The sequence below is a fragment of the Zingiber officinale genome, chromosome 8B (genome assembly GCF_018446385.1).
Source record: "Zingiber officinale cultivar Zhangliang chromosome 8B, Zo_v1.1, whole genome shotgun sequence".
NCBI lineage: Eukaryota > Viridiplantae > Streptophyta > Magnoliopsida > Zingiberales > Zingiberaceae > Zingiber > Zingiber officinale.
Window position 1 is genome coordinate 45724796 of NC_056001.1, and position 26280 is coordinate 45751075.

General features: G+C 35.1%; 3 protein-coding genes and 1 non-coding gene across 8 annotated transcripts; 2 read left to right on the top strand and 2 right to left on the bottom strand.

The window, feature by feature from the left end:
• The first annotated feature begins 2324 nt into the window (after window positions 1-2324).
• On the top strand, window positions 2325-13013 carry LOC122015352 (probable chromo domain-containing protein LHP1). 2 transcript variants are annotated; one of them, XM_042572199.1, is made up of 5 exons: window positions 2325-2695; window positions 2785-2871; window positions 3014-3724; window positions 12569-12629; window positions 12714-13013. In XM_042572199.1, exons 1-5 carry the CDS (start codon window positions 2340-2342, stop codon window positions 12759-12761), a joined length of 1263 nt encoding a protein of 420 aa, XP_042428133.1. In that variant the 5' UTR covers window positions 2325-2339; the 3' UTR covers window positions 12762-13013. The 2 variants fall into 2 exon arrangements, with proteins under 2 accessions (XP_042428133.1, XP_042428134.1); XM_042572200.1 differs by lacking the exons at window positions 12569-12629; window positions 12714-13013 and adding an exon at window positions 11295-11811.
• A 625-nt stretch (window positions 13014-13638) lies between these two features.
• TRNAE-CUC lies at window positions 13639-13711 on the bottom strand. The gene has a single exon. It is a non-coding gene; the product is annotated as a tRNA-Glu (tRNA).
• A 248-nt stretch (window positions 13712-13959) lies between these two features.
• LOC122015971 (endonuclease V-like) lies at window positions 13960-21461 on the bottom strand. 2 transcript variants are annotated; one of them, XM_042573086.1, is made up of 8 exons: window positions 21301-21461; window positions 20952-21222; window positions 19187-19249; window positions 18526-18565; window positions 18077-18141; window positions 16093-16209; window positions 14702-14830; window positions 13960-14430 (listed from the first exon to the last, which is right to left on the bottom strand). In XM_042573086.1, the coding sequence occupies exons 1-8, from the start codon at window positions 21363-21365 to the stop codon at window positions 14344-14346; spliced, it is 837 nt and encodes a 278-aa protein (XP_042429020.1). In that variant the 5' UTR covers window positions 21366-21461; the 3' UTR covers window positions 13960-14343. The 2 variants fall into 2 exon arrangements, with proteins under 2 accessions (XP_042429020.1, XP_042429019.1); XM_042573085.1 differs by having other exon boundaries at window positions 20952-21231; window positions 21301-21456.
• An 82-nt stretch (window positions 21462-21543) lies between these two features.
• Window positions 21544-25885, top strand: LOC122017410 (putative RNA methyltransferase At5g10620). Of its 3 annotated transcripts, none has more exons than XM_042575023.1 (7): window positions 21552-21689; window positions 21807-21838; window positions 21979-22121; window positions 22831-22897; window positions 23114-23191; window positions 25132-25277; window positions 25618-25885. In XM_042575023.1, exons 1-7 carry the CDS (start codon window positions 21608-21610, stop codon window positions 25655-25657), a joined length of 588 nt encoding a protein of 195 aa, XP_042430957.1. In that variant the 5' UTR covers window positions 21552-21607; the 3' UTR covers window positions 25658-25885. The 3 variants fall into 3 exon arrangements, with proteins under 3 accessions (XP_042430958.1, XP_042430957.1, XP_042430959.1); XM_042575025.1 differs by having other exon boundaries at window positions 21592-21689; window positions 22007-22121; XM_042575024.1 differs by lacking the exon at window positions 21807-21838 and having other exon boundaries at window positions 21544-21689; window positions 22007-22121.
• Window positions 25886-26280: the final 395 nt, after the last annotated feature.

The following is a 26280-nucleotide window of genomic DNA, read 5'->3' on the forward strand; positions in this document are numbered from 1 at the left end:
TCACCAGGAACGGGAATGACAGGGGAACAGGAGGATTTGCTAAAGAACACAAAGTATTCGTCGGGAACACGGGGAAAATCGCCAAAGAACGCGGACGAAGTCGCCGGAAGCAAAAGCATGAGAGAAAGAAGACGACGGCGACAAGCTTATAAACATCAAGGGACCTCGCTTAGCCGTCCGATTGACAGCGCGAACACCTAGAGGCAAATCCGACCATTGAAATTCAAATAACCCAAAGGTCACATCCCAGCCTGTCACCTCAAACGTGCGCTAGCAGGAGGAGACGTGTGGCGTGCGTTGATAAGGCGGTTGTCAGAGCAATTAAGGAAGCATGCTTCACATCAATGCCTCGGGCTGATACAAGTTTCGAAGAGATTTTTGCAAGGAGCGCCTTAGCGAAGGATCCAGAAGCCAACCGAGCAAAGATAGAAAGCTCACGGATAAACAATCCGGCAGGCCGGCCGATGGGCTCGTGAAGGGGGCCGACCGACATAGGTGACCGCCATGCCCGTAGGAAATCACATCTTCACAACATTTTGTCCAGTCAGTTGGACTTACAACCTCCTTCGACTAGACTCAAAGGGGAGGCATGTGATCCGGTGATAATCTAGGAGGGCCCCCCCTCCCAGGAAGTGCAACGCTTAGGTGGACGTCAAAATCGAGAGGTGGTCAGCTAAGGGACCAGCTGAGCGGACGTCTATACAGGCCGGTCGGCTGGAAGAATTCGCCGACCGACCGGAAGAATTCAAGAAGAGTTGGGTCAGCCTGCGGCGCACTGAAACCAAAGTCACTCACGCCGCTCGGATGTGATATACTCGTAAGGGGATATGGAATTGGCTGGTCGGAACGATCAAGGGAAGTTCAATCAGATTAACGGCCGACAAATCAGACGGGAGATATGTGCCAACATCCTTTTGGGAGTCAATACCGTTGGCTGACGGTGCTGATGGACGGAAAATCGTACGGGAGAAGATCCCGCCGCCTTGACAGAGAGGTGTTCGTCCCGTTATAGTAGGACGTTAGGGACCCTTTCTCGATGTTAGCTTTTGGGGAAATTTTGGGAATGCGCGACTACTCAGGGAATGTGCAGTCAGCCTGCCGAAGCTCTATATAAGAGAGGAGGTGGTCATCCGCGGAGGTACGCGTAGATACGTCTTTGAGCACCACCATTCACTTCTTTGTTTCCTTTATTTTCCCTTCCTGCTGTTGTGTGACTTGTGCGTTGGAGGGCCGTCACCGGGAACCCCTACCCGGCTTGGCACTAACGACTTGTGATTGCAGGAGCGAGGCGTTTCCCGCGCACATGGAGATCCACATCAGCGTTATTTCCCGGCAGCCGTCTACTCAACTTCAGGGCAAGAACAATCTGTCTTTAATCTAAGTTGTCATAATTAAAGGACTATATAAATTAGGGTTATTTTTTAAAATTTTCTTTAGGGCTTAGAAGTTAGGACTTAATGTTTAAAGTATAGTATTTAGGTATCTAAGTTGCCATAATTAAAGGACGGTATAAATTAGGGTTATTTTTTAAAATTTTCTTTAGGGCTTAGAATTTAGGACTTAATGTTCAAAGTATAGTATTTAGGTTAAAAGAAGTGACTTGTTTTTTTAAAAAATTAATACTAGTTGTTCAGTGGTGCTCAGGTATGAATGTACAAGTAACAAAACTCATATAAATTATACAACATAATTTTTAAAATTTTTTAATAACTTATTTTTTAAAAATAAATTTTAAAATAATTTAAAACTTCTGAAAAATATTTACAATTCATTTAAATAATTTCTAAATGATTTTCTCTAAATTAAGTTATACAATAATTGTAAAAATTCATTTATGCCTTTTAAATTTTTTAATGAAAATCTATGTAACTCTTCATTAAGTTTGATTTACCTCTCTCAATTTTAATTACATAAATTAGTTCTTAACTTTTTATTAATTATTTAAAATAATTAGCTTTTAACTATCTAATAATTAATCAGGATAACAAAGGGCAAATCCACTTATTTAACAATTGATCTTATTTAGATAAAAATGCTGTATAGATGAAGTGGACCGGCTTATTTATTATATACAAGTACATAATTAATTGATAGATAATATTAGATAAACTAATAATTAGACAAATACAATAATAGTTAATTATTTTTAATTTTAATAATGAGATATTTCTATATTGTAAGATATTTTTTTAAGAATAAGAACAATAAGTCGAACTTACAAAAGGTTAATAGAATTTTAATAGTGTTATAGATTTAATACAATTCACAACAAATTAATTATTTTTTTAAAAATTGTAACGGGCAGATTTATTATTATTTTTTTAATAAAAAAACAGTATATGTATTTGGTAATTAACTACTTTGATTTTTATCAGCAGATAAATAATAAACCAATTACCAGACTACGAAGTGGACGCCGACAGCCGACAGCCGACAGCCGACAGCAGACCGACGCCTCAGTGAACGGCACCGCCTACGCCCCTATGAAGGAGGGTGGCGCCGTCGCCGGACGGGAGGATGTGGAGAAAGATGAGGAGAAAGAGGAGGAGGAGGAGGAGGAGGGAGAGGAAGAGGGAGAGGGAGAATTAGTTGGAGAAGGAGGTGAAGCTCCCAAACTGGAGGACGGCTTCTACGAGATCGAAGACATCAGGAAGAAACGAGTTCGAAAGGGTCAAATCCAATACCTCATCAAGTGGTAATTCCGCTGTCTTTTTGATCTCCATCTTTTCCTCGCTCTAGGGATTCGTCTATTTATTTCATGGTTATTTGCTTCTTGGACGGAAGGCGAGGATGGCCGGAGACGGCCAACACCTGGGAGCCCTTAGAGAACATCCAGACCTGTGCCGATATCATCGAAGTTTTCGAAGAAAGGTCGGAGTTTCTCTCTTCGCCACTCCGAAATCGCTTTCTTTAATTATTATTATTATTGTTTGAAAAAAAAAAGAGAAGGGCTGCTTTCTCTTCTCCGAACATCTGTTTGCCTCATGAGTTGAGCTTTTCTTTCTGTGGACAGATCGAGGTCGCCTCGATCACGAAAGCGCAAGCGGAGACATGGAGGACCGTATGGTATCGCTGCCCAGAAGAAGCGCTGCGTCCAAAATGAGGAATTAAAAACGATTCTTACATCTCTCAATCAGATAGATTCCATTTGCAATTCAGTGGTAGGTGCTGATGCCGCTAAAAACAACCAACAAGTTGAGAGGGCAGAAGTAGTGGAGAAGGAAATTGGAGAGTCAAAGAACAAGAGCAGAGATGAGGAGATCGAGGTGACTTTATCTCGAGTGGAGAATGGACAGAGCCTAGAGGCTCTTAATTCAACAGAGCAGATTGGAACAAATGGACACGCTTCTTTGAGCCCTCCTTGTGGTCGGGAGGAGGATGGTTCATTGGATGGGTTCTCGAAGGTGGAATGCACCCAGGCACTACAGGCCAATATACCTACTGGTGCAAAGAGGAGGAAATCTGGGTGCGTGAGAAGGTTCACACAGGGTTCTGTAACAGGTCAACAGGATGAGCAGCAGACAGTAACTGCAAGAAAGGAAACTGGACCTTGTGGCAAAGGGGAAAAGTTTGAGAATGCACATGTTTCTGAATTTGATGACAAAAATAAGTTGGATGATGCTGGAAAGTCACCTCCAATCACCAAGCTTTTAAAGCCAGTTCGTTTCTATGCTTCTGTAGTAAACAATGTGCAACAAGTATCCATAACTTTCAAGGCTCTTAGGTGAGTTTGCAATTGGCTATTGCTTTACCTCTTTGAATCATTTATAAAGTCGTTCATCTAGATCCTTGATTTGGTCTTTTTTACTAAGGCAAGTTAAGTGGTTTGAACTGGGTATGCTTCTGTTTGTCCAGTTTATGGATGTTTATATGGAACACCTTACAATATAGCTTTGCAATCTTTCTGCTCAGAATATCTTGTCTTAATTTTCACTAAGAATATGACTGTTTAATTACTTATGATGTTGCATGAAAGTTTGCGAGCATGTCCCTTTTTTTGCTCAAAGTGCACAGTATATTTTTTTCCTTTTTATTTTTGGGTTGAATGATTGGAGTTGTAAGTCACATTCTTTATTGTGATCGTTGTAGTATTATCTATTGTACATTTGACCTGAATATTTCTAATGCGTAATACCTAGTAATGTTATTCTCTAGATAGAAGTATTTAAGTTCAAAATTATAATTATCTGACATATTTTCCAATATACCCTGAGTGGTTGAGACATACGGGATCATTTCTACTGTTTGAGGTCTTGTTTAAAACTTTAGATAGCATAGGTGACACTTGGGTTATAGGGTCGATCAGAAAATGGTAAAAATTTTGGTATTGAACAAAGGATAATCTATGCTCGCACATCCAAATCAGCAATATTAGTTGTATTTTTTTTTTTCTGATTGATACTTCAACTTTCTGTTATGATTGTGTTCAGCATCAATGCAGATCTAGGTTCTTGAATAGAATAATAGTCTGGAGCCATGTGTGATATATATGCATCTATATTGCTACATGTGTAACTTTGTGTCCCTGACAAGAACACTTAAATGTGCTATCAATGTTCTTCCCCTATAAATAGGAAATGGAGAAAAATATACCTAAAGGGGTGCTAAACACAAAATGCTTGCTAAACACAAGTTTCCTTGTCATAGTTTTATATGATGCATAGGACTAGAGGCAAGTATTCAAAATCTTGTGAAAATAAGGAAAAGAAGAATTCTGGGTGAAGAAGTGTGATATGCACAAAGGGTTATGCTGTAGAATGGATTTTGAGAGAATATAGATGAAAGCCAAATCAAGGAATTTGCCTTTGTAATTGTTTTGTAGACTTTTCATCAGGACACAATGCTTTTGCAAAATAGAACAAATTTCAGCCCAAATCACATGCAACCTAGATTGTCAAATCCATGGTATGAAGTACCTAGCTATGCCAATCGACATGGGCACAATTTGTTGTTCCACCTACCAATCGGCACAACACCTAATTTGGCACTGAGAAACAGAGAAGAGAGAAGAGATTGAGGGAGAGAAGGGAGAAGAGGAAGATTACCAGAGGGAGGGGTGTGGGTAGGTGATGAGTGGGTTGTGGGCCAGTGCTGCATAAGAGAAATCAAGAAAACTTGCGTTGAGTGGAGAGAGAGAGGGAATAATTTTTAATCTTTTAAAATGTTGTTAATCTAATTAAATATGATTGAACTCAAGTATCCTATATATAAATTTTGTTGGTTCAGTTTTAAATTGGTCAAAATAAATTCAAATTGAGCCCAATTTAAACTCACTTAATTTTAGTCACTGTTTATTTGATGGACTCCACCTTCTCCTAATTCGACTTCCACTTGAGCTAAAACTCAAAATATTGGTTCAACTTAGCTTCATTAGTATCTAAAGGATTTTGAAAAAATAATTTAAAATGTGAAAATTTTAAGTAGGATAAATTTGGTATCTAACAACGATAAAGATTTTTTTTTCATCTTTGGACTTTTATGACGTTAGAAGTGTATGAGCAAGGAACAGGAAAACTAGGTTGGATTGTCAAACTTTTTCTCCTCGTATATGTTCTCTCTCAACTTTGAATAGAGTACTAAGAAACAACTAGAATTTGACACAACCTTATGATTAAATGAAATTTATTTGATTAAGTTAAAAGATAAGTCATTTATTTTCCTTTCACTATTTTTAATTCATTTTATTGGAATATCATTGAAGATATGTGATGATTGCAATTGAAGGGATTAGATTATTTTTTTAAAAAAAAACTCTATCTATTTTAATTTTGATGTATAAAAAATTTTAAATTCAAACTTAATTTTGTGGAAAACATTTCAAAATGTAAGTTAAAATTTATGTTTTTAGTTTTTAAAAATTTTATACTTATAAAAAAAAAAAAGGGCAGCCCGGTGCACGAAGCTCTCGCCATGCGGGGTTTCGGGGAAGGATCCATTGTACGCAGCCTTACCCTACTTTTTGCAAGAGGCTGTTTCCAGGATTCGAACCCGTGACCTTTTGGTCACATGGCTTCGAATCCTGGAAACAGCCTCTTGCAAAAATTTTATACTTATAAAATTAAATAAATTTAATTACAAAATTTAAAATCTAATTTAAGCTAGAATATAATATTTTACATCCCAAAATTTGAAAATTTTATATTTTTTGTTTTTCATTTACTCTAATAATTGTTAGTTACATGAACGAAACAAAATCAAATTAAAATTAAATGATACAACAACAACCAATCCTTATCTTACTAGATGAGATCAGTTATATGAATCCTTCTACGTCATTAGAGCATCCACATCAGTTTCCCTATCAATATCTCTAAAATTTAAGATAAATCATCAACTTTATTAAATTTAGAGAATCTCTTTTCAATACATGGTACACCAGCTACTCTATAATTTACCATATCTTTATTTATTTATTATTATTTCTCTCTCCTCTATACTTTTTTATTATTCATTTAATGTTTAGGGTAGCGTTTTCATTTCCTAAATTTAGGGAGTTTCTGTTCATAGAATCTAAATTTAGGGAACTAGTAGGGTATCTGATACAAGGGATTTTTTTAGGTAAAATGTATATTTGGAGTATCTGATGTGAATGCTCTTAGGCTCTATTCCCTACTATATCATCATTTATATTTAAATAAATTTTATCTTGATTTGTTGTTAACCAAGTCGTTTTTGGTTTTCCTCGTTTGATATAGATGTTTGCCATAGTTTCACATCGCCTAATTGGAGCATTTATTGGCCGTCTAATTGTATGTTTGTACCATTTTAAACGCGTCTCCCAGAATTTTCTCTCGCAATCCCGACTTTCTCTCTAATATTTTTATTTCTTATCCTGTCCATCCTTGTATATTCGCACATCCACCTTAATATCCTCATCTCTGCAACTCTCATCTTCTGCTTATGTGCTTGTGTCATAGCCCAACATTCAGCTCCATATAACATTACAGGTCTAACCGTCATCTTGTAAAATTTTCTTTTAAGTCTTAGAGGTACTTTAAGATCATGAAGAACACATGACCCTCTCCTCAATTTTAATCATCTCACTTGTGTTCTATGTAAGACATCTCTCTCAATCCCTCCATCATTTTATAAAAAAGATTCTAAATACTTAAAACTCTTCCGTTATAGACATCTCGTTATTTCCTATATTAATAATTGTTTAATTACATCTAATATTACTAAACTTAAATTCTATATATTCTGTCTTTTCTCTACTAAACTTAAAACCCTTCACTTCTATTACATAAGAAACCTTATCTTCATAAGAAACGTTTCGGTTAATCTGCTTGAAGTTTTTATTGCTGTCATTACATATTCATACATATCCTTAATTACTTCAATATACGCTATGCTAACATCCTAATTTCTAGAGTTCTCCATGTAATTTTCCAAGGACTCTATCATAAGGTTTTTCTAGGTCAACGAATACTATGTGTAAGTCTTGCTTCCGTTCTCGATATTTTTCAATTAGTTATTTGACAAGATAGATAGCTTCTATTGTCAACCTCCTAGGCATAAATCCAAATTGATTTTCGATCACCATGATCTCCTTCCTTAATCATTTTTCATATTACTCTTTTCTTTAGTTTCATGATATGACTCATTAGTTTAATACCCCTATAATTTACACAATTATGTACGTCTCCTTTTTTTATATAAAGGAACTAGAGTACCTTTAAGTTTTCAATATTATGTTGGGTTACTTTGTGAGTTACTCAATACTTTGTTTCCCAATACACTTTCATACCTCTATCGGAATATCATTTGGTTTTTTTTCCATTTTGCATCCTATTTAAAGTTTGCTCTACTACTGACGATAAAAATTTAAATTTCTATAGTCATTTGACCTAATTAAATTACCTAAATTAAGTTGGTCATCTAAACCTTCATTAAAAAGTTGATAAAAATACCTCTTCCATTGTTATTTTATTTCCTCGTCATTTAATAGTATCATATTACATTAATCTTTAATACATCTTATTTGGATAAAATATCTTATTTTCCAATTTCTCGCTTTAGCTATTCTATAAATGTCTCTTTCTCTTTCTTTTGTATTCAATTTTCGATATGCGTTCAAAAGTTTCATTTTTAGCTTCCTTTTTTTTTTTGCCTCTTTCTTAGTTACCGTATATTTTTTAAAGTTTTTCTCATTTTAAAAGCATATAATTCCTTACAAATTATTTGTTTTTTCCTTCAATTTCTCTTGTACTTTCTCATTCCACTATTAATATTCTTTACTCGGTGGTGCACATTCCTTTGACTTACCGAGTACATTCTTGGCTACTATTTTTATCTTTGATATTATCTTATCCCATATCGTATTCGAGTCATTGTATATTTTTGCTAATACTTGTAATACTATCCTGTCCTTAAATATGTTTTGCTTTCCATCCTTTAACTTTCACCATTTAATTCTAGTAGTCGTGCATATTTTCCTTCTATTGATGCTATGCTTAAGGCGTACCTTAGTCCCTACTATTAAGTAATGTTGACATAGATCCACATCATTATCAATAGGTAGCTGGAAATCCTCATACCCATGAGTAATTCCCCTCTTTTAAGTGAACCCCACGAGATTCTTTGGACATACCTATCTCTATGCTGAAAAACTGTAACCGTTGATATATTTTCTGTGAGAATTGCTGCTATGAGGATGTTCTATGGTTCTTTGCATTCATTCTCATTTCAAAGCAGTTAAGCTTTTGTGATATGGGCTGAACCTTCAATCCTCAAACAAAAAACTTTCTACCTGTTCAAGAAATTTGTTATAATCAGAAACTGACCTCTCAGTATGGGGAAAGAAGTAACTTGCTACTGGGTACATGATCAAAAGTGTCTAAAAAAAGTACTAGAATGAACCTTAGCATTTTTCAATCCACCTTGAATAAATATGGTGTTTTTGCCAATCGTGAATCATATAGAAACACAAATCATAAGTTTCATGTTAAAGGGATAAATAAGTCAAAAAATAATTCCATCTTACTAAACTTTGTATGAATATCCTATTAACATCATAGTATCATTAATAAACCACATTGACACAAATATCAAGATGCAATAAAAAACTAAAGACATTGTTAGAAAATTTTCACTTATTTTAAACGACTGAAATATCAAAGGAACAATGTAAAAGATATTGTATCACAATTATTCGATATCCTCTGTAATTGAGATGTTATTTGATCAATGTTGATTATTGAATCTCAAGGAATACAAATGTTATCATTGGCATCCTCTGGTCGACAATCAATTGCTAACAACGAGAAGGCGATCCTCTAGTCGAAGACGCTCAAGGAAAAGGCCACCCAAGCTTAGGAAAAGACTCTCGCTTGCTTGAGCAATGTAGCTATTGAATAGTAAAGGATTCACATTAATGTAAATTCAATGTCAAATAAGAAATAAGTTCACTTTCTATCTTCTTGTGTTTGGTAGCTTGATTCATTTGAGCACTTAGCTATTCAACTGTTAAAGGATCAACATCAACAAAAATTTAATGCCAATAAATTTATAGATTGTTCTATTTGACTCACCCCCTTAACCACTTAATTGTTGAATGATCAATGGATCATCATTGATATGAGTTAATGCCAAAAATTTATAGACCACTCCATTTTTGTCATTTAAGCATCTCGTACACCTAGTTGGTAATTAATGACCAAATCCTAAATGGATCCCTACATGTAGATTCTAATAGTATTGTCTTGCGTCTGCACCTTTTTTATTTCAGCTGGTTGTTTTTGTAGTTTTCCAGTTCTAGTAGCTGATGTTTTTAGATTCTCTAATGTTATGCATAACACTTACAACCTTCCCCATGACCCTTCCAAACACTGAATGCTATTTGATTTGTCAATGATAAGTCCACAGCCAAACCTTAAGCAACAAATTTACTCTTAGGCTGAAGCACCTGTCTCCTGGAGTGAATCAAGAAATTTGACTTTGTAGTGTTAAAAGAAATTATGATTTTTGTTTTTTATGTGTGAAATAGCGTGCAGAATTTCAGAATAGCTGGGATCTACAACTGATATTTTTCACTTGTATTTGGAGTTGTCAGTAGCACGTGTCATGTTTCTAAATTATGCCTTTACTGACAATAGAACAGTGTAAGTGAAGCTTCTTCCATTAACCAATCTTATCCTATGTGGCTCTCTCACATGCATCGCTTGTAGGGTACCTGAAAGATTGATATGATAATCATGAGAATATATGGTAGAACCATGTTGACCAGTAGGATGAGCATTGACTCTCTTCTTACTTTTTATTTACTAAGTAGGATATTATACCAAGCTTATGAGACCATGGATATGCTAGGAAGGTAACTGTGATAAGAATGAATTGCTCTCATTTTGATTTTATATAGTGTGATTGGTTGCCAAGATTAATTGACACGCTGAAATTATATTTTTTCCCTCGTTGAAGCTAATTTTTAACCTATTTCAAGAAGTTATTTAGCATTTGATCAAGCATGAGATCAACTAAAATAAAGGAAAATTTCTTTTGACCCCATCTTTTTCTTTTTTGTCCTTACTATACAGGAAAAACAAGAATATTTTTTTTGTAATAAATATTATCTAGAATTTCTCTTAGATTCAAATTCATAACGGGAATTGACATTCTTTGTTTCCTACTCACACAATATGTAGATATGTCAATTTTGAATAGTAGTACATATTAGATCTATGTCAATTATGCATATTTGTATTAGTCACAGCCTCTATTATTCCATTTATTGTAAAGGTTCCCATGGAATTCATTGCCCAGTTTTTACATGAAAAAGTTAAAAAGTTTGTGTGGATATGTAATTATTATTTATGTTAATTACTTGTACATCACACTTACCATATAGCCGATTCCATCTAGTGGGATAAGACTTGGTTGTTGCTGTACTTGTAGCTCACACTTAAGCAACCTCTTTTGTTGGTGATATGGGAAAGAATACAATATGGATAACCATAGATATAGATGTGTCTCATGTCAAGGCTAGTAAAAGCACGAGGATAATGCTTGATTTGTACATTAGATATCACTAATTGTTTTGTGTGCTGTCAGTGTTCATCCAAAGCCAAGATCAACCTCTCCAGGAGATTCAGTTGTATTACTTATAGTTACCATATTAATGGATAAAACAGATTTGAAATTCTCTTTCATTTGAAGACATAACTTTATCCATGTGCTTTGTGTTAGCCTAAAGTTCAACAATATTGTCATTCCAACCCTATTACTTTAGTCCCACAAGCCTAAGATTTTAGGGAGAAAGAATCCTTCCAACCAACTTTCTTTCTTATTCTTATATTCAGGTCAACTTTGGTCTGACGAGAGTCAATTGAGCTCAATTTTGAACTGAAAGGAAACTGTAAAGCACTTTGGACAAGGAGGAAGAACTTTATTAAAACTGGCTACAATGCAGATCAGGTAGGAAGAAGGCCTCTTTTGGACTGAAGAATAAGTGAACAAGCTGAAGTGGAGTTATGGGGTAGAGCTAGATGTGGACCATGGTGGAGATGGGTGACAAATTTGTCGCTTAGGAACTGCACAGAACCTCTCGTGTCACTGTAGTCATTTTAGCAGGTTGTCAGAAGTCCTCTCCTCATCCATGTATTTGTTGCCCTTTTAAACCCCAAAGTGAGATTCAGCTCATTGGTATTGCTACTCGTAGCTAGGACTTGGATATTCAACCATGCACAGAGTTTCCAACATCACAGTGAAATTAAGGACCAACTGGTTTTCTGTATAGAGGAATTGAGGACCAGCTGATTTTCTGTATAGAGGATAAATTTGTATGATGCAACCATGTAGACAACAGTTGTGTGATAGATACAAAGGTGGCTAGCATAAATTGTCCTTTTCTTCTGAACGTAGCATTGACAAGTCTCATGTGCTTGGAGCTATACTTTTATAAAGAGAATAGCCTATTTGTACTCGTAACAATGGCATGCTAATAATATTTGATAGTCCACCTTTCCTTTTTAATGCATTTATATGGTATGATGCTCGATAGAATAGGAGCAAATTACTTAGTATAATTAGTTAATTTGTTATGTAGTTGATAAATATCTAGGTTGTTTCCTATTTCAAATAATGCTATAGAATTAGATTACAATTCATATTCTATCTAAGAATGGAGATTGTAATTGACAATTTCTGATTGATCTTCTGTCTCTGTACCATGTGGGAGCATTTATTAGACATTCAAGATTTTCACTGGCGATATCTGACTTGGTGGGCTTGAATTTGTTCTTTCTCACAGAGCTAGTCCAAGTCTGAAATCAGGTCATGAAGTTATCGAAGCCGGCCCTAGTGCACCATTGTGTAGTTTATCGAAGCCAGCCCTAACGCACCATATCGTTTATTTATATGCATAGATGCTTCCATTTTACTATGATGCCATTTACTAGTCCTAGGGATAGCATCTCTGTATATTTTCCAAACACAAACCAAGCTCATAGATCAGAAGCATTGCAGAGGTTGCACTAGCCATATTGAGTTTACTTTGAGACTTCATCTTTTCTGTCCACTCATTGCAAAACTTGCACTAGCTTCAGGTGATTTTGACATCCATTTTTCTGTACAGATCTGACGGAAAAGAAGTCCTTGTCGATGACAAAGAACTGAAAGCTAAAAACCCATTGTTGGTAAGCTGTGCAGGCTATTGTCGCATTGCTGTAATTTTTTTGGCATTAGTATAGATGCTGAGATTGAACTTTTTCATACCACAGTTAATCAGTTTCTACGAGCAACACATTCGCTACAACCCAAACCAATGATCTATTTCAACAAAGTATATCGACAATTTCCTTCATAAAGCATGCCGGAGACTGTGGTAGTTAATTATATGCTTACAAATGGTAGGCTGGATCTTTTTCCATGCAAATACCAATCAAGATGGTTTGAGCTTTTTTATATTTTCTTGTGAAGTACGTGTTGTAGCATTGGCAACTAAGAATCTGATGTTTGTATCATTACGTTACCACGCATTCCCGTGTATATAACTTTTATCGACAAATTCTTTTTGTCAAGTGGTTATCCTCTTTTTTTTTTTTTTTTTCTGCCAACTGATGGTGTTTGGCAATACCTGTTTGTAGTTGTATCTATCTGGATCTTTGACAAACTTCCAAATTGGAAGATAGGCAAATATGGTCGACATTGAATGTTAGCATTGGAGTGTGTTGATTTATATTGGAAGATAGTCAATTCTAAAATTTATCCCATTCAGACAGAAGGTTGATCAGATGTTGAGCCTTTGGGATAAAAGTAAAATTATTGTGATTTTGGTCATGAAATTGAGTTGCGAAACTGTCTTTGCAATGTAAGGTAATATTGCTTACAATAGACTCAATGCTATTCAATTCTTTTTTCGAGATGGCATATGAACGGAAATTTTCTGACTGCCGTTTTAGGATACAGGGTTGATCACGAAGGGTAAAAAAAAAATACTTTGGGTGTCTCATTTCGGCAGTGCGCACTTGATAAATGTAAAATTGCACATTTTTGGTGTAATGTAACTTGACGTGCCTAATTCAAAAACGTGTCATAATTAGATTCAGAATCTGCAAAATGGATAAGCGATGAGCGTCAACATTAAGACAGTTAATGCTGCTCAAAGGAAGAAAATTATCTTCTTTTTTTTCATAAAAAATTGAATTCCGTTGCCGGGACTCGAACCCGGGTCTTTCGGGTGAGAGCCGAATATCCTAACCAACTAGACTACAACGGAATGCTATTTTTATGACTTATTTTTAATAAGATATATATTATTCTTGTAGATGGTCTACCTATCATGAACATCAGAGAAGTAAATCTTTAGCAATCCACGTAGTCTATTAAGCAACCTTCCATGTTTCGATGGCAATGTAGATGTAGTAATTAAAAAAATGTTTTTGTTTTATTTGACAAGTCCATCTTCATGAATGCAAGGTATCTAGAACGATATCAGGGACATAAGCAACTAGTAGAACATGCAAATAGCTAAAAAAGAAGTGTCAATTTTAAAATTATATTCTGGTTCACAACAGAAGGGATATTACAATTTATCAACAAAACTTGGGCCCTTGGGGCTTCTTTGAACGCAGGGTTCCTGTGTTTGATGAACAAGGTCAATTAGCATGCTTAAGAAAATGAAGAGAAAGTAGTTAGAAATACAAGAACCACCAGCAATGATACTATTCTTTGTTTGGTGATGTTGGGAATTTGCACTTTGTTTGGTCATCAGAAACGGAACGGCATTTTGCACCAAAGTCGAATGAAGATGGTACATTGCGGTGTTAAAGACTGTAAAACAGTATTCTTAAACAAACAGCTTGCATAATTGTGTTTTTCCCCCCTTTTCTCAATAGTTTGCCTAAGGAATTAAGAATAAGGCAAACTGTGAGATGGTTTCACCAAATTAGTTACTCCTTGGAACTCCTGAAGGAATGCCTTCGATCTAATATCAGCCTGCAAATCGAAAACAAGATTTCTTAGATATTCAAGAAATGGTTGCTTCAGAAATGTTAGTCCACACTGACAATAACTTGGAGTAATGATACAGATGTTTAATCTAATTGACCAATAGAGTTATATGGTCAAGAAAATATTTTCTTCAACACGTCTGGTTTGAAAATAAATATTGTGAAGAAACCATTGGGAACTAAATATTTGTTCATTCCATCTGTGAAGAAACCATATAGGATGTGTTCATTATTCACAAAAAAAAATTGGAGCTTACCTGTCGAATAGGCTCAGGGATGCGATATTTGCAAGATGATTTGACAATCATTATGGCAGAACCAAGCGATATTCGATGACCAATGGACACATATATAGGTTTTGATGAGGAATGACTGGAGTGCATTGCCTGGTAATATAGAAGTAGTTCAGTTCAGAAGAATAGGAAATTCTCGATGATATTACACATCAAAATAACAATGTATATGACATATGCCATCTTCTTAGTGCAACCTAAAAAATATAAATTCCATGAAGCCAAAAAATATTATGTCATAGAGCAGATGGGAATATCCTCCATGAGCCTAATTAGAAGGCCACCAACTATCATATGATGCATAACTAATAGTGAGTCTTAGAAAACAAAATCTTTGCCTGGAGCCTAAACAAGCATAATGAAGCTGGTGTTCCTATCTAGTAAGATCTCGACAGAAGAACCATTCCATACAATACACAACAGAGCAGATGGGGATGAAGACATAAGCTGAACACTCTACCTAGCAGTAGATTGAAGCAGCTGTGGATCCACACATTCTTCTTTTTTCCCGTAGCCATGGTTTTTGTTACATTCCAAAATCCACTGCTATAAGCTCAAATAACTGAGTGGCATGTCATTGAAGATGGTTGACGTGCTACTTGTATATCCTTTCCACATTATGTATTCCTAATCTAACTCACTCCTTGTTTTTAATATGCATGGCCGTAGAGAAAATAAAGTAATTATTGAGTGCAAAACATGGATGGACTGCTATTGTTCCTTGGATTGTAAGGTCTGGCTGGAATAGGAAAAATGCTGTCAGATGCATTTATATCTACCAGAATGACAAAATTCTCAGTAAGGTACCAGCTAGAAGATCTGCAATACATTCAAGACTTATAGATTGTCTACATGGATAAATTGATCGCAACACAAAGTTATTTTTACTATTAACATTTTCATTATTACACTGGCTAAAGCTTTTTCTTTTATCTACTTTTATCTTCTACGTCTCCAATTCTAATTGATTTAACTCATTAAGATACAAAAACTATAACTCATTTATGAGCAAGTCCAATACGTTTCAATATATTTTTTCATTTATTATCTATGGGAACTACATCTAAATGTTCTTGGGCAATATAATATTTTTTTTCAACTTTTAAATAATCTCACACATTCATCTATATTGCATTTTATTAAATATAATTATTTTGAAGGGACGAGTCTGACATCTTAATTCATATCTAAACGTTGCGATCTTGAACTTTTTTTCTTTTAGCCAAGGGACAAACAATAATCACATAAGAACCTCCTCTCCATTTCAATCACTAATTCTTTATCATAAAACACAATAACATAAACAGGGATTGCAGAATATTTAACTTTTGAGTATGGACTTCAATATCTCTTACCATTCCCCATGTTTTTCCAGACTTCCCGATCAAAGGTATCAGATCCTCATCATAGGTTCCACTAGCTTCAAAGCATCGTCTCACTTCAGACTGAGTTAGTCCATCAATGTGATGCAACTGAAGAATACAACGACAAATTACAAGTAAATTCTTAGGGAAATAAAATATTACCATATCCTAGAAGAACAATTCCAGCCCAAAGATAATCCTGTCTGTGTACCAACAAGCCAAAGTCGACCAGATTTTTAATAACTTTTTCATTTTATCTTTAATCTAATAGGCCATATCTATCCGGTAATAGAGAAGTCAATTAAGGTTGACAATTGCTACCTTACCCAGTTGGAAGAACCGCTATGATAAAGACCATGTATACTTTCCTAGGAAATAAGGTAATGATATAATGAAAAGAATAATGATACTAACCAAGAATTTTAAAATAAAATAAAATTCCAGCTCTGGAGAAGTTAATCGAGCTTAAGTGATAATGTTTCTAGGCACACTTAAGAGATCAGTTTATACATCTATTGTCAATTTATTGTTTTCCTATCCATTATTAATTTATCCAATCAAGACATATTATGAAAAGTTCATGATAAATATTTGACCCTTTCTGTCCTAATACTTTATATCTCTGTGAAGATTCTGATATAATGTACATTATAAGAGAAAGGTTTTAGAGGATTTAATGCAATTAGAACCCAAGGTAAAATATCATAAATTTATGTTATCCTACAAGCAAATTTCACAAGGTATGATAATAAGAATGGTATGTTTCCATTGTAGTATTGTAAATCTGTAAGGAAAGAGCTTGTGTACTTTGTATATTCCTTTTTAAAGTTTTCATATATCAAATGATCCTTGTGCTTTATGACATTATCACCATAATTTCCTTTTAAGTACTGACCTTCTTTGTCTACCAAAACATAGCTCTATCAGGTAGGAAGGATCATAATTTTTTGTGTTAAGCATTGTTCTAAAACTTACGAAGTTGGAAGGGGATTGCTTCACTTAGTCAATAAGTTGTCCCCTTTAAGCATTCTTACAGAAAGCAATCTAGGCAGTCTGCCTAGGCAGCCCATGCAGTCCAAATGATTGGTCCAAGCATATGTTTATTTTCAAATTTTGATTTAGTATAGAAACAGATTCACTTGAATAAACCCTAAAGGTTCAACCTTATCCTACCCTTATTTTCTTAAAAAAAATCATCCAAGCCTTGATTTTTCACTCAATGCCATACCCTCAAGGACATCCTAATAATTCCAACCATCTTCTTCTTCCATTCCTTCTCGAAGTGTCTTCTCCATCTTCTCTTCCTCTCTACTTTATTTCTTCTATCTATATGTTTCCTTCCTTGCAACAGGAAGTATGATGTATTTTGTTGTTATAATTTATTTCTTAATCAATTATCACTTATTTACATGTAATTGCAAACTTTTTTTTGAATGATTAATTCATTTTGTTAAATATATAGATTTAGTTATGTCTAATGTTAATATCAATATTATTTTAATATCTAGGCCTCACCTATTTCCTAGGTGCTATTAGTGGGTCGACCCTCTGCCACTTGAGACCTTCTGCCACTTGAAATTGTCTTTTAAAATCTTGGTGCTAGGGTATAATTCTTTTGGTACATGGTGGTAAGAGTTTGGCCTTGCTTTCCATAAAATTAAAATATAGTTGAGCACTACATCCAACTTCATAAATGTCAAAATGCCTCATAATGTTTTCAAAATTAAGTCCTTTTATTGTCACTTTCTCTAGAATAATATATAGGAATACTTTCAACTCTAATAAAAAAAATGTCACATGCTTCCCACCATTAAATGAAAGAATCAGAAGATGGGATTAAAATGATAAGAATTTGAAATTTTAAGGAGGCATTTTTATGTTTTTTTTGAAACTTTGGGGAGGATTAAGGAGATAGATTGAGGGAGGTGAAATGAAATATTCCCTTAGAAAAAAAGGAAAGCTTTAATTTACTTACATTTTTTCCAATTCCAATGGTGGGAAGATTAGCCAAGACACCAAGATGGCAAGCTAACCCAAGACCTATGTTAGAGCATGCGTAGCAAAACCCATTAATGAAACTGAAAACAACTTTCAGACCTAAAACAAAGGAAAAAAGAAGAATAATGCGAATGACACTGCATTTATTCAAGGACCAAATGAAAATTTTGAGTTTCATTTGTTTGATACTCTAGCTTAAAATCCATTACACTTTATGATTAAGAGTAGCCAAAAGAAAAGAACTCAGCAAATTTAGATGCTCTGAAATGTGGTACACTACTACACTGTATCTAACAATCAGAATGAGATACCATGAATGAATCTATTTAAAATGACGGGATGCTAATACTAGCTCTTAAAATATGGTACTTAGCATCAGGATGACTAGGCGGTGCATATAAAATGAGGGAAAGAGATGGAACTTACCTCGAGGATGAAGTAAGCCATTGCCATCGACCATCAGTAACTGCCAACATAGAGATGAGCAAGAGTCTTAAGTGGCTCAAAGTTTCAATTTTCATTCAGACGAAAAATGATATGAATCAGCTCTGCTGAGAAACCATTTGTCTCAAAATTTTGCTACTGTTATGCTCCTCCATTCATAACTTCAAAATGATTCTTTGATAAATTTTTTTTTGGAGATACTTGTATCGTAGTTAATGAAAGAAAACCACCAGTGAATTATAAAATAAGAATCTGGTCATGAGCTCTTCTGCTATGCAATGAAAGAATCTTGTTGAAAATTAAATTTTTGTTAACTGAAATACAAAATGATCATGCATTGTATTGTCTTGGAATGTTTCATTTGATACTAAATTGATATTTTATTTTAAGAAGAGAACCAAGAGATACCATGACACAGTTACCTTTCTAAGCCATGGGCGTCCAAAATTAGATGCGCAGTTTAAGAATTCTAGTAAAGGTTATTTTCCAAATATGTGCTAATATTCTAACTTCTTAAATGAGATGTTTCGAAGAAATGAATTTTTGTCTTTGTTGAATAGAATGACATTTTACTAAACAAATAATATCCAAACAATTGAACCTTTTATGACTTGTTTAATGCCTAAAGTTATTGTAAATTCACCTGAGGATAGAAAGGATGAGCGTTGAACTTCATCTTGTCGAGAAGACCCAAAAGTATTGGTGCCTATAATAGTACAAAAAATGATTCACAACTCCAATATACTCATCTTATGGAATGATCATTTTGAAAAATGAGAGAGTGAACCTCATAATTGCGAAGTTGTCAGGCTAAGACTGTTTCCAACAGAATTGACTAATATTTGTTTTGCATTCAATTCATACGCCTTTTGTATTGTCGTTCTCATCTTTCTTAGCAAACCTTGTGAAACTGGTATAGTTCGTCTCTAGTAATGCAAGAGATCATGGGCTAAATAAAAAATAGACTATTTGTTGTACAAGGTTAAAGCTATGAACATGAGATAACCTTCCCAAATCCTGTATTTCAAAAAATCCTTTGGCCTAGAATCATTTCATCATTCTTTTATTAAGTAACCAAGGACTCATAAATTGTATTCTAATTTCAAGATGTGGGGATGTAAAGTTGTGGTTTATGAAAAAAGTATAGTGTGTTTTAGTAGTTGTAGCAACCCATGTCAAGGTCTATGGCTAAGAAATGCCGTATGAAATGTTCTACCAGTGAGTTCTTCCATAACAAGCCACGGTATCAATAGAAGGGACAAACAAATAAGTCATTGATATCATGCGATGAAAGGTCTATAAAAAACTTCTTTTGATAGGTTTAGTATCTGATGCAGAATATGCAACAAATTTTGTCAAATACATGTCTTAGGATTCCAACTTTTCCAACATATGGGCAGTGAGAAAGGTAGATGGAATCACCTAACTCCAAGGATGAAATCGTGAGTCGAGAAGCAATAATAACACATTTCTTGACCACTATATGACACAATGATGATAAGAAATGTCTTACGACATGTCCTACTAGTGAGTTCTTCCATAATAAGACACAGGATTCACAGAAGGGACAAACAAATAAGTCATTGATATTGAAAGGCCTATAAAGAACTTCCTTTGATAGGTTTAGTATCTGATGCAAAATGTGCAATAAATTTTGCTGGTCTTAGGATGCCTACTTTTCCAAAATATTGGCAGCGAACAAAGGTAGAAGGAATCATCTGATTCCAAGGATGAAATCATGAGTCAAAAAGCAAAAATAAAACATGTCTTGACCACTATATGACGACGCATTGATGATATGGAGATATAATCTCAATCAAGTTAATCAATCTCGCCAAATTTCCCATATATTCAAAACACAAAATGGTGTTGCATGTAAACATGGATTTTCACCGAGGCAGATCTACTGGATCCATATTTGAGCAATATCCGACACACGGCCTAGAAAATGAAGAAAATAGAGAGTATATTTATTCTATTAGATCGCTCTCACTTAAAAACTACTATGTTTGGGTTGGACCTAGTTGAACTTAGCTCAACCACTCAAGTGGATTCAAGTGAGTTTGCTTGAGTTGTTCAAGTATGCAAATGTACCAAACCAAACTTGGGCATTCAATTTTTCTACCAAAAGGCTAGTCAAATCCAATTCGAGCTCAAAATTCTTTTCAAGCTTGTTTATATATATAAATTCTCTTTACTTAAATAAGATTTGTAAACTATTCCTAATGATATATGTACAAAAGTCATTCTTAATTCATCATTAAGCCTTTTAACTTATATAAAACATAATTAATTGAGTGTTTAAACAAGCCCACATAGGTACACTAAATGAGATTATGAATAGGAATATTAAAGCCTCAATTGTTTAAAATTTTGATAAGATTGTTAACATCAGGCAGGCCAAATACTTCTCTGAACGCAAGAAATCCAGGAACATAAGGAACATGCAGGCGGGCAACATCAAACTCTTCGTGCACAACGTTGAGAGTATCAGAATCGAGCACCACGAGAGCACCGCACGCCAACGAAGGATCCTTCTTCAAGAAGCTTATATCAACACCGCCGATGTACTTCAGCTTCTCCCTTGCTGACCCATCCTCTGAAGGCGATTCTTGCGAGGATATTCCCCACGAAAAATCATCCTCAAGGACCAATCGTTCCTTAAGCGACTCCTGAGCTCTGAGAAGACTGAAATTGTCATTTTGCATGATAAGAATCACCAAAAAAAAATGGAGGAAAATTGGTGTAGATGCATACTTGGCCCATTCCTGATGATACGATGCGAAATTTTCGTCCTCTCCTTGATCGGGAGAATCTCCCATGAGCGATCGCCCTTGATGTAGAAGGAAGCTCAGTGAGATTTCGACGAATCGAATACAGGAATTAGGATGCGGAGGGGAAACGAAACGGAGAACGAGGGCCCCTTGTATTACAAAATGTTAAAATCGGACTCCCTCTTTGATTCTAATTGTGAAATTTCAAACAACAAGGTCTGAAATGAAAACTGCAGGAACCTGCCCTTAAAATGGTCGTCCGAGCTTTCTCGCTCTAGCGACTTGGCGAAATGGAAGTCTCTCTGTTGGGCCAAAGCCCTACTCTTCTCTCGACTCGGTTGAAGAGCAGCAACCCTGCCTCCATTCCCCCAGGTTCAATCGTTTCACCTATTTCCTTTTTCCCCCCGATTTCTCTTTCTCACTTCCTCCTAAAAATCCTTTTTTTTTTAAAATCGTTCTTTCTCTTTCGTGTTCGATTCCCTCCGGCAGCTAGGAAATCTAAGTACTCCGGCCAAGCAATCGTAAGTCAGCTCCTCTTGTTTGCTCCAAAGGGTCTTTCTCTGGGATTTGGCATTTTGGGTCATTCTAATACCGAACACTGGCCTTTTTTTCCTTAGTTTTTTATTCAATTTTCTCTTTTGGCATAAATTTTCGCTTGAAGAGAACAATTCCGTTACGAATATTGACAGTCGGCAAGAAGAGATCCAGAGGGGTGCAACTATTGGTCGAGGAGTACATGGAGAAGCTCAAGTACTATTGCTGCGTCGAGGACGTACACTTGAAGTCTAATCCAAAAGGTAGCAGGTACACACTAGATGGCCAACATTACTGCGAAGATGAGTATTTGTTCATCTATGCATTTTTTTTTTTTATTATTATATACATCAATATGAAACAAAAATGTATATAAGTAAATTGAAGATCTTCGTCATTCACAAATTTTGTTGTTCTCCAATTGCTGCGCAGTTTAATGTTCCTCATCATCTACTAGTAAGAGATCGATAATGGGTTGAGACAACTGGATTTAGGGAAAAGAAGGAGTCTAGCCTCATCTTTGTTAGCTTCTTCATCTCCTAATTGAATTCGAACAAGCCATTTAGACTTTTTGACACGATTCACTTGGTGTGATAATAAGATATCTACATGGGCACACTTCCATATCTCATTTAATAGGCTCAATCCAATTAACCCAAGTTTACTCATCTTTTAGGGAAATAAATCCAACAGACTAATGTGTTGGGAGTAGTATCAATTCAAGGGATCTGTATTTGCTGTAGAAATAGAGAGAGATGTCAACATGTAATGAATCCTTTTCTTGAATAATTAGTAGCTACAGATTTCTGTGTGTAAGCAAATCTTATGGTTTATGGCTGGCGATGTGTGATTTAATTCATGGATAGGAATTTCCCGATGGACTTGTTCTTTTCTTACACAAAAAAAACGAAAACTTATTCAGGTGCTGTTATTGAATTGTTACTCTTACTATAAGTTCGATGTTTCTCATGTACCACAGCAATGTGAAAGCTCAGATTGATGCTGAAGACAGTGTTATTATGCAGCAAATCAGATCTGAAGATTGGGTATGATGTAAATTTCCCTCTGATTTTCAAGTACTACCCAGAAAGAACATTGAACTCATTGCCTTCTATCCAAAGTAACAAATAATGTCATTAAAATCTAAGAGGATAATGTTAATATAGGAATCATCATCAAATTTAATTATTTATCTATTTTTGCGTAATTTTCTTGTAGTTGTGTTGAATAAGAACTTATTTCATGTGATCCTAATGAAGTAGGTTATTGTGTTGGATGAGCATGGAAGAGATATTGGATCAGAGCAATTAGCTGATTTGGTGGGGGATGGAGGGCAAACAGTAAGTACCTTATCTTGTATTTCAGCAACATTTTGTTTTATTGCTGCCTGATAAACTGAACTTGATAAAAAAGACTAAATTGAAAAGACAACTAGATTCATGCATAAAGTTTAGTACTCTTTTGCTATTGCTCTACATTCTGTCATTCCAAAGGTGACATGTTAAGCTTGTTAGGCTTCTATTTACACATTCGTAAGTATGCACCGTCTTGTTTGCCTTACATGGTAGTGATAAATGTATTGCATATCTTAGCAGTTTTTCTAATTGTTAGTGAAAACTATTTGGTCGAGAAAAATTAAATTTCCAATCTAGAAGCTTCGTAGAAGGAGATCATGTGTCTCTTGGAGGAATATGTATCTGCATTAGCTTCTGCAATATGTTCATGGTTCCAAGACATTCTCAAAGTTAATGTTGCAACACCCTTTTACAAAAATATTTGTGAAGAGTTAAGGTGATTCTCATTTCATGTATAGTGGGATACATCGGCCATCAGTCAGCAAAAAACTTTGCCATTACCCTTCTGAATGATGTCCTCTCAATTGTGTTCCAAGCTACACTCTCCAACCACACATGAGCATGAAGAATACTCTAATGTAAGCCAGAATGTGATTGCCAGATGTAATGAAATTTGATCCTTTTTTTTTTTAAAAAAAAAAATAATTTCTAACTATTTTTGAAGTTTGGGTCGAACTCTATTGGTTGTCCTAACTGAGACTCATGAATTGGTTGCTGGAGTTTCACTTATAATAGTTTTGTTGAACCTAGCAGCCTCGTGTTGTTGTATATCTAACCTTCATGATCTCCATTCTATGCAATCATATATGAAATTTACATAAATTAACATTTGAGATTTTCTTGAGCTTATTAGACTGCATAAAATGGATGCAAATTTGTACTGCTTTTCCAGTAGAAGAGTCAATATGGTATTCTATATAGAAAACATTTTCTTTATATTTATTTTAATTGTTATTTGCCAAACACTCGTATTGTGTTTGATTCAGATCAATAGTTATTCTATTCCTTATGAATTCTTATGTTTGACTTTAAAAAATTGACTTGGAATATATTTCCTTTTACATGTTTGATTAAAAAAAATAAACTTGGATTACCAATTCTGATGATATTTTTATTCCCTTCTGATTTGTCTTAGCTACTCCCTTATCATTCTAAAGAATGTATATTTTTACTTTATTTCGTTCTCTAAGAAATATATATTCCAAGTAGGTCAGATGAGCCAAGCGAATCGAACAAGCTAAACAAACCAAGCAAATTGAGCATGTTGATTGAATAAACGAGCAGATTAGGCAAGTTAGATGGACTGAGTAGGTTAGATTAGTCAAGTGAAATGGGCAAATTGTACTATCTAAGAAGAACGAATAGATTGGGTAGGATGGAGACGCAAAGCAAGTAGAGTGGACCAAGCAGAACAGGTAGGTCAAATGCTGAACAAGTTGAGTAAATCAAATGAGATCAATACATTGAGGAAGCCTGGTGGGTTAGACTGTTTGAGCAGCCCAAACAAGTCAAGCGGGTCAAATGAAACAAGCGAACCGGATGGATAGTGCAAAATGAGTAGGATGGAAGGGTCATGCCAGTTGGATGGATGTGGGGATGAGTGAGTTGAAAAGGTTGTATGTCTCAAGCAAGCTAGATAAATTGGTGGTGATACGAGATAAGGATGGTCGGATGGACCAAGTGGATGAACAGGACTGAGCAAATATTTTTTCAAAGAATATATTAATTGTGGAACTGTTTCTTAAAAAATTCTTAAAAAACTAAACATAAGAATGAATGGACCATCTTTTCTTCACACAAGGCATATATATTCATGTGCCATTCGATAGAAGTAGCTGTTTTATTCTTTCTCAATTGCATTTTGCACGCACCACAAGTCTTGTAATGATTCCATGAAGTTCAATATTTTCTTCTTGTACTTGCAGGGTTCAGCTAGACTTGCATTTTGCATCGGTGGCCCATACGGGCACGGGCCACAGTTGCGAAAACGGGCAGATGTGACAATTCGATTATCATCTATGGTCTTGAATCATCAGATTGCATTGATCGTGTTGTTAGAGCAACTCTACAGGTAAGTCTGTCACCAACTTCCTTCCACTTCATCTAGTGCTTTGAATCCGGTAAATTCCTGTGCAATTCGATATTCTCTTTGGTTGTTACACTTACCCGACTGCACTAATATCTTGCAAATGTACTGATCAGCATCACCTTGACATTGAATGCTATGATACAGCCCATTTTGAACTCAACAGTTTTTCTTGTTTGTTTTTTGTTGTTGTTACCTGTTTGCAATTACACATTCTCTTTTCGATAGCTTGAAATTCAGCAAAGTCAAAGTGGTTATATAACTTTGCAACCTAATTTCCTTTGCTTCCATGGGTGTGTGATACTTCACTGCATTGACTTTGTAGATCATGGACGATCATCAAAGGCCAGAAGTACCACCATTAGCATGACCTCTCATGAACTTCCAGAGTCCGCAATATCCTCCAAAAATTCGCAGCAGCAAACAAGTTTGGGGGCTGAGTATGATCGTCCGCTCGCTCTTTAAATCTACAATCTTAAAGTTTGGATTGTAGGCCCATATTTGAGCAACCTTGTGTTATCTTCTAAACGCTTCATACAGCTGGGCATGTAAAATAGTTAAATTTTACTCGACTCAAAATTAACTTCTTCAAAGTTTTGGGGGCAATTGGCAGCACTAAAATAGTTGGTGGATGTGAATGCATATCATAAAAATTAAAAATGATTTAGCAGTTAATTAAAATGAAAGTTAAAATTAAGGGGGCGTTTGGTTCTTTCCTAGGAATAGGAATCGGAATGAGAATCATTGTATTATGGAATGAGAATGGGTATGAGCATGAATATCACTCATAAAAGCAATGTTTGGTTAGTTGCATATTTTCTATCGGAATAAATCAAAATTTTCCTATTTACCCTTAAAGGAAAATAAGAGAAAAAATTAGATGTGAGAGAAAAATGAATGTAAGAGAAAAATATAATGAAAAAGAATGATGAGGGAGAAAGTCTGATGAGAGAGAAAGTGTGATGAGAAAGAATGAAGAGAGAGAAAG